General features: G+C 31.5%; 2 protein-coding genes across 2 annotated transcripts in view; both read left to right on the forward strand.

The window, feature by feature from the left end:
• Positions 1 to 4,907: 4,907 nt before the first annotated feature.
• Positions 4,908 to 6,140, forward strand: LOC139426084 (uncharacterized). The gene has a single exon (XM_071183754.1). It carries the CDS (start codon positions 4,908 to 4,910, stop codon positions 6,138 to 6,140), a length of 1,233 nt encoding a protein of 410 aa, XP_071039855.1.
• Positions 6,141 to 6,442: 302 nt separating this feature from the next.
• Positions 6,443 to 7,479, forward strand: part of LOC122271617 (uncharacterized) — a 2,740-nt gene continuing 1,703 nt past the window's right edge. Inside the window, exon 1 of the mRNA XM_071183755.1 lies at positions 6,443 to 7,468. Coding sequence (XP_071039856.1) covers positions 6,443 to 7,468 — 1,026 coding nt within the window. The remainder of the gene's footprint in view (positions 7,469 to 7,479) is intronic.

The following is a 7,479-nucleotide window of genomic DNA, read 5'->3' on the forward strand; positions in this document are numbered from 1 at the left end:
GAAGAAACAGAGTGGAATTTAAAAAATGATTATAAAAGCAAATTTAAGTTTCGACATCCAATTTAGCCTGTTTAGATGTTTATCACATCTGCCTTTCTCAACTGTAGTTTATCAGACTTCAATAGTATATTTGTTTTGTCCTTACCTTAAAACTAACTGTAATATGCATACTTTTTGTTTTCCTTTTTGCTAAGTGTAATGAAAATTCATATCAGGATCAGAATTTAGAAAACACACTGTATATTATACATTAAATAATTTACCTATACTAGTAAAACTTACACGTTTTTACCAAATAATTTAAGAATTTGTATATTGTATGTTCCCAGAAAGAAAAAAAGAGAAAAGTTTGTTTTTTCAATCTTAGAGCAAATAACGTAACTACGAACAAATAAAGTTTTTCACTGCATGAGTTGATAGAAACAAAAGCAAGTCTCAAAAAATTCAATTCAAATGAATTCAATTTTATAACTGTTGCATAGCATAAAGGAATACTCCAAAATAAAGGTAAAAGGGAAATATTAAGCATTTTTGATCAACGTAGACATTTCTATAGCTCATCAAGATAAGATACACATGAAAATAAAATATTCTTTGTATAAAACAATTTTTATGTTCAGTAAGATAGAATGCAAATAGGTAAATATATTTCGACGCTCTCATCATCAAACAATTGGCAAAAAACATGAAGACAAACAAACAGACATTTTAAAAGTCTCAAGCAAATTTGTAAGATGAAACTAATATAATAAAATTAAGATCTTTATATTATAATATAAATGAATAAAAATTTAAAATAACTGAATTTTAATATAGAATGAATAACTACTCTAATTCTCAAATACGCATGAAAATAAGAATAAATAATTGTAACGTTCATGTTTGTAAAAATTCCACGCTTATCATGTCATATATTTAAAATTCAATTAATAGACACAGTACTCAAATATCATTCAAATTTTATTTGCATATTTACTTTTAATTTATAAATTTATTTTAGGAAATAAATTTATTACAAATTATGAATATGATTATGCACTAAAAATTTATATTAGATCTAAGGTATTAACAAGTGGTATTTGTATTTTGCTACTGACAAAGTTATTATTAAGCTATTAGGCCATTGCTAAAAGATCTTAACTATACCCTAACACTAATCTGTTGCTTCAGTAGTTGAATACGAATAAAATTGAATGTAAAGTATAGAATAAAAAAAAAAAATTCTGTATAGTTAATATTGGTTATACGGAGAATAAAAATTACGTAGAATACTTTTTTCCAAAAATTGCGTTTGCATAATTACATTAATTGCGTGTTTAATTACGTACTAAAAATTATTTTTTTTTATAAAAATATCTAACATCAGAATTTACAAACGTTCCCCTTAATCGAAGTCAGATGGTGAAGAATGCAGAACAGCGCTTAATGGATAAAAGTTCATAAATTAAATTTTTTCTAAAAAAAAAAAAAAAAAAACAGTTGCTAGTGTAAAATAACTATTTCTTAATTTTAAAATAACAGTAATACTTAAATAAAGACCTCAAATTAAAAATTTTTAGGAAGTAGAACCGAATCCTATGAAATCTCCTTACTCAAACTCTCAGTTTAATGTCCGTTTTACTTAAAAAACCAAATAGTCATTTAAATTTAATTAAAAATTAAAATTTATTTCTTAAAATTTTAAATTTTAATAAAAATGAAAATGTATTAAGTTTTAAGTATATTCTAATAAAATTTTGAAATAATCATTATGGTTTCAAAGAAATCAAATTTAGTTCAGGCGATCCCAAGTATCTACCGAAATTCAGTTTCATACAGCCAATATTTTTATGCTGTGGATTGTAGTTCAGCCCTGTTTCCCTTTTTATGAAATTACATATAAACAATTATTTTAATTAAATATCATCTAATAATGATGCTGCCGAAAGTTAGAAAGACTCTTCTAATTTGAATAGACCAGAAAAGCGGATAAAAATAATTTTTTTTTCAATATCGGCAGGCACTGAATTTTTCTTTTCGGTCTTCGCCATAGAAGATGCCAGAATTGTTACTTATTTAGCGTTACCCAGTGGGCACCTGTGAACCAAAGTCACGGAGGCGAGCAACGTTACCCACGCCATACTGCCACAAACCCGTTCATAGGGTGGGCCACATTCACACAACAGAAGACAACACAGAGAGAGAAACATCCATGCCCAGAGCGGGATTCGAACCCGCTGCCATTGGCTCCGCAGTCAGACACGCTAACCACTCGGCCGGCAAAAATAATTTTTTAATTTCTGTTACCGATGCTTCCGCACTCAATCACGGCATGTAGGCGGATTTTATGAACGTCCGATTTGAATACTAAGAATTATAGTTAAACGGAAACATTTTTAGTGCAAAAAATGCTTTAAAATTGCTATAATATTTGGCACCAGTTACGATTCTTGAAAAAAAGTTTTAATTCATAACTAGTTCAAAAAAAATATTACATGAGGAAATTGGCATGTTTGAGGTTTTTATTGAAACTAATTCACGTGTATGCTATAGTATAGTAGGCACAGTTAATGTTACTTTTTTAAAATTAAGGTAAGAGTTAAGATTTTAAAATGCAAGACATTTTGCTTTTTGAATTAAAATCATAAATAGTTAAATGCTTAAACACCTTTTGACTAGAAAATATTCGCTCTAGAGATTCCTATCTTATTTCTCTCCTTTTAGATAATAGCTTGAATGGGTGAGTCAAATTTCTGAAACTACTCTACGACTCTTAATTTTTCCACTCTGTAATCTTATAGATTTTTAATAACTCGTAGAAGAAATTTAGTTTGTGTTTAGACAGTACTTTAAAAAGACACTAAGTAAATTTTATTTCATGAAAGCAGATTTAATGCAATGNTTCTGAATAAGATGTCTTGTATTAAAGCGATGAAACAACACTTCACATGAAAGCAGATTTAATGCAATGTCCACTAATGGGTTCATCTAATGGCCTTATAAATAGCAATGTTTAATTTTCTCTGAAAAGTAGATTTCTTTGCATGATAAACGATGGAAAATTTGTCGTTGATATTGAAATTTATTTGATATCAGATATTCATATGAAACTTTCGACGCAATATGAGGACATCATTCTGTAAACATTTCTTATAACAAAGAACTATAACTTAAAGAAATCACAGGTAGACTTATAGGATTATGTGAAACGCAAAAAATTCCATGACTGTCGAACAAATGTGACGTCCGAATGTGTAGCGGTAGACGGCCGTTCCGCTTCCTCTTCGTGCTCCACATTCGTCCAGCCGTTTCGGAATTTTTCCATTTTAGCGTACGCAGCAGTACGCGTCAAGTTTTCCTAAAACCTGGGTGGTCCGGAATTGTGATGCTAGATCGCATGTTCGGGATCTTAAGTAAACTGAAAACCCTTGCGTTTACAATTAGTGATAAGTTTTGGAGTTTGGATTACTAAATTAACTTCTGAAATTTCTCAAAATAATTATAATAATTAAGTATCGCAAAGGGGTGGAGTCTACAAGAGTAAAGTCCTGGACCCTGAAAAATCCCCAGTTCCTTATGATATCAGGACTACAATATTTAAGACGTTGAAATACACGATGAATCTCTGCGTCTGTGACAATTTTTTATTTACTGTTCGCTAACGAAAACAAAAATTGACGCTCCGCCACTATTCTTCATCGAAAAAGAATGCACTTTCTCAAGTTCTAATAACGTTGAACTTTTGTTTCATTAATTTTTTTGGCACTAACTATTCATTTTAGAATATCGTTTCGATTTATTTTGAATACAAACATGTGTAATTTCCATCTTCTCCTGAAAGTGCAATAGTTTATTAAAAAATAACGCTAGGATCAACCCCGAAAAAAAGTAAACATCCTGTTATTTTTCTGGTCTTACCCATGTTTTGATAAACTCGAAGTGATAACAAATACGTGAAATGAATATGAAAATTCACAGTAACTGAAATTAGGGAATGGGGTTGAAACTTATCGATATGTGGGCATTATATCAATCTATTTTATGACAGCTGGATAATTAGTATTGATCAATATATATTTGGCTAAAAAAGTTTTCTTACTGAAAATATGATGATAATATTCAAAATTTAATTTTTTACGATATTAAGATTTGAGAAATGTTGAAAAGTTTGAAGCATTATCATTACGAATAAGTTTAATCTAAGATTTCCATATGCCGAAAGTTCATAACAGGAAAAATCTCACTTGCTAAATAATATTAAAATGTAAAAATGGCAGCCATAAAATGGCAAGCATAAATTTTTTGTAAACTTAACAAAAGGTTGAAGGTAAAAGAAATTTATTTGACTCATACTTTTATTAAAATAGATATGAAAACACAACTCACTGGCTTAAATGAGAAATATTAAATAGACTGGAATTGGTGTAAACTGTATCTAACAGTTGACAATTTTTAATTGAAATTTCTCTAAACGAATAGAACCATAAAGTAATTTATACTAGGAATGAATGATATTTTAGGACTAAAACATGATTTCTGTTTTACAGAAAAATAGGTAATGCAGTGTAATAACGAACATTTACTTCAGTAGAATTTTAAATATAAGAAGTTTCCTCCGTATTGAGTACTCTGTGTTGAGGTTTGAGTTCGAGATTAGTTAGATAGTTTGAGTTTCCTGTGCTGGCAACATCTTTCTTGTTTTTATATTCTTTTTGATGTAAATAAAAGTTAAGTTTTCAGTTTGTTCTACGTTACTTTCAGTCTGATTTGCTCTCAACAAAATCCAACATTTGGTGCCGAAATAACTCGGTAAGTCATACTGATCTTGTTTTAATTACTTTCGTCAAAAATCTGAATTGGAATGGCTACCGGTAGTGAAAAACGTGTAATATTTAAACGCAAACGAACAACGCTACGTACCGCCAAAGATGAAATTAAACGATGCTGCTAGTACACAAACTGAAAAAGAATACAATATTGAGAGTTTACAAGATAAAATTAAAGAATTAATCTTGGCTGACGATGAAGTACATAATTTTTTAAATGATGAAGAATATCAGGAAGACATAATAGAATGTGAAAGATACACAGAATATGCTCATTTGGCGTTAGTTAATTTCAAAAGAACAGCGAATCGGAATACGAATTCAATTTCTGAAACATCGCCAACAGCTGCCAATATAAATAATTTTTCGGCTTCGCCTTCAAATGTTACAGTAAAGTTGCCTTCAATAAAAATAAATACGTTTTACGGCGAAATTGAAGAATTCCATAGTTTTTGGGAGCGTTTTGAAAACTGTATCGACAAAAACGAAAGTTTATCGCTGATTGACAAGCATGTTTTTTTGCGGGGATATTTAGATGGAGAAGCAAAACGAATAGTTGATGGAATTAATATAACTGCAGAAACATATGCAACAACAAAGAATATTTTGAAATCGAAATATGGCGATAAAGATAAAATAATACAGGCTCATCTCGATTATTTAGAAAACCTAAAACCTGTCAAAAATCACTCTCCAGCAGCAATAAATGAGTTATATATTGATTGTAATCGAAGAATACAGGCTTTAGATGCTTTAGGAGAAAAAACTCAATCATACGGAAGAATTTTGGCTTCAAATATACTTCGTGCTTTTCCTCATGAAATCTGTCGTAATTGGATTGTACATGCCAAACGTGAAAATTTTGCTGAAAGCGATATTTCAAAATTAATGAAATTTTTATCAGAAGAGGTCGAGGGATTAATTACTGCAAGTAATATTAAAGGTTCACTAGCTCCAGACTATCCTATTAAATCTTCCTTAGAAAATTCTAATGTGAATTTTAAATCAGTTACCAAAAATAAAATAATGTCACCCTTTTGTCCTTTCTGTGAAACTGTCGGACATTGGCCTCAACAGTGCAATGTTGTAACGGACATAGACGTGCGCATACAGAAATTGAAGACTAGTAATAGGTGTTTTTTGTGCACTAACCGAGGACATACCAAAAAAAATTGCCCCCGTAGAGAAAAATTTGCCTGTTCCAAATGCATGAGAAAACACCATACATCAATATGCAAACCTCTAACCAATGAGCAGCCTGTGGCTACATCTACAAACAAAATTGATATATCGTCTTCCAGTTTCGTTCATTTCAAACTGCACGAGTTTTCATAACTGGGCCCACTGGCATTACAAAACTGACACGTTGTCTTTTGGATGGTGGAAGTCAATCTAGTTTCGTTTCTTCTAATCTTGTGGATACTTTAAAACTTCCAGTCATTTCAACCAGACATTTGGACATTCAAGCCTTCGAATCCCCAGCTAATGTCGGCTGCATGCGAAGACAAGTCAAATTTCAGTTATCAAGTATCTGGGACAAATCTAAAGTTAATGTTACTGCATTTGAAAGCTCCAACAAATATGCATCACACCTACCTTCATCAACGGATGTTTCACTCTTTACTTAAAACAAGCGAATGAAAATTGCTGATCCAGATGATTCATTGTCGAACTTACCAATTGAGATTTTAATCGGTGCAGATTACTACTGGATTGTTATGAATTCTGAAGCTCCAGTCAGGTTGTCGGATTCTCTGGCCTTGGTCCCATCAAGTTTTGGTTGGGTACTTAGTGGAACTCGATCACACGCAACAGTTTCCTTCATTTCAACGGTTCATAATGTTGATGTGGATACTTCAACTCAGGAATTAGACAATGTGGTACGAAATTTCTGGAACTTAGAGAGCATTGGCATACAACCAACACAAGAAAAAATAAGTCCTCACAACTCTGAACTCTTAACGAACTTTCATCAATCTTTTGAAATCATCGATGGTAGAAGAGTTGTAAAATTGCCTTGGAAACCAGAAGTTCAACTTTCGTCGAACAATTATGAAGTCGCAATTCAACGATTTAAATCTTTAACAAGGAAAATGCATGCAAATTCAGAATTCAAAGAAAAATATATTGAGCACATGCAAGATTACATTGATAAAAAACACGTTGAAGTTGTCTCAGAAACACATAATGAGGAAGGTTTATATTACTTGCCCCATCACGCTGTAAAGAAAATCACAAATGGAGAAACTAAGTGGCGTATAGTTTTTGATGCATCTTCACATTCTCCAGGTCACCCATCTTTGAACGACGCTCTTGAAGTAGGACCAAATCTTCTTCCCGATATCTTAGCCACATTGTTGAGATTTCGACTTTCTAAAATAGCAATCACTAGTGATGGGCGACAAGCATTTCTGCAGCTGATTCTAGCAGAAGAAGACAGAGATGCAACACGATTTATTTGGTACAATACTACATATACTCCTGATGGGAAACTCTGCACTGAAGATAAAATTGTAACCTATCGATTCACACGTCTTCCATTTGGACTCGTCTCTAGTCCATTTTTATTAGCAGCTTCTCTTCGTGAATTGGCTACAAAACACAAACAAGCATATCCTACAGCAACTAGACACATTGAGAATAACACCTATATGGATGATTTTGTATCCGGAAC

The sequence above is a fragment of the Parasteatoda tepidariorum genome, chromosome 7, assembly GCF_043381705.1.
Source record: "Parasteatoda tepidariorum isolate YZ-2023 chromosome 7, CAS_Ptep_4.0, whole genome shotgun sequence".
Classification (NCBI taxonomy): Eukaryota; Metazoa; Arthropoda; class Arachnida; order Araneae; family Theridiidae; genus Parasteatoda; species Parasteatoda tepidariorum.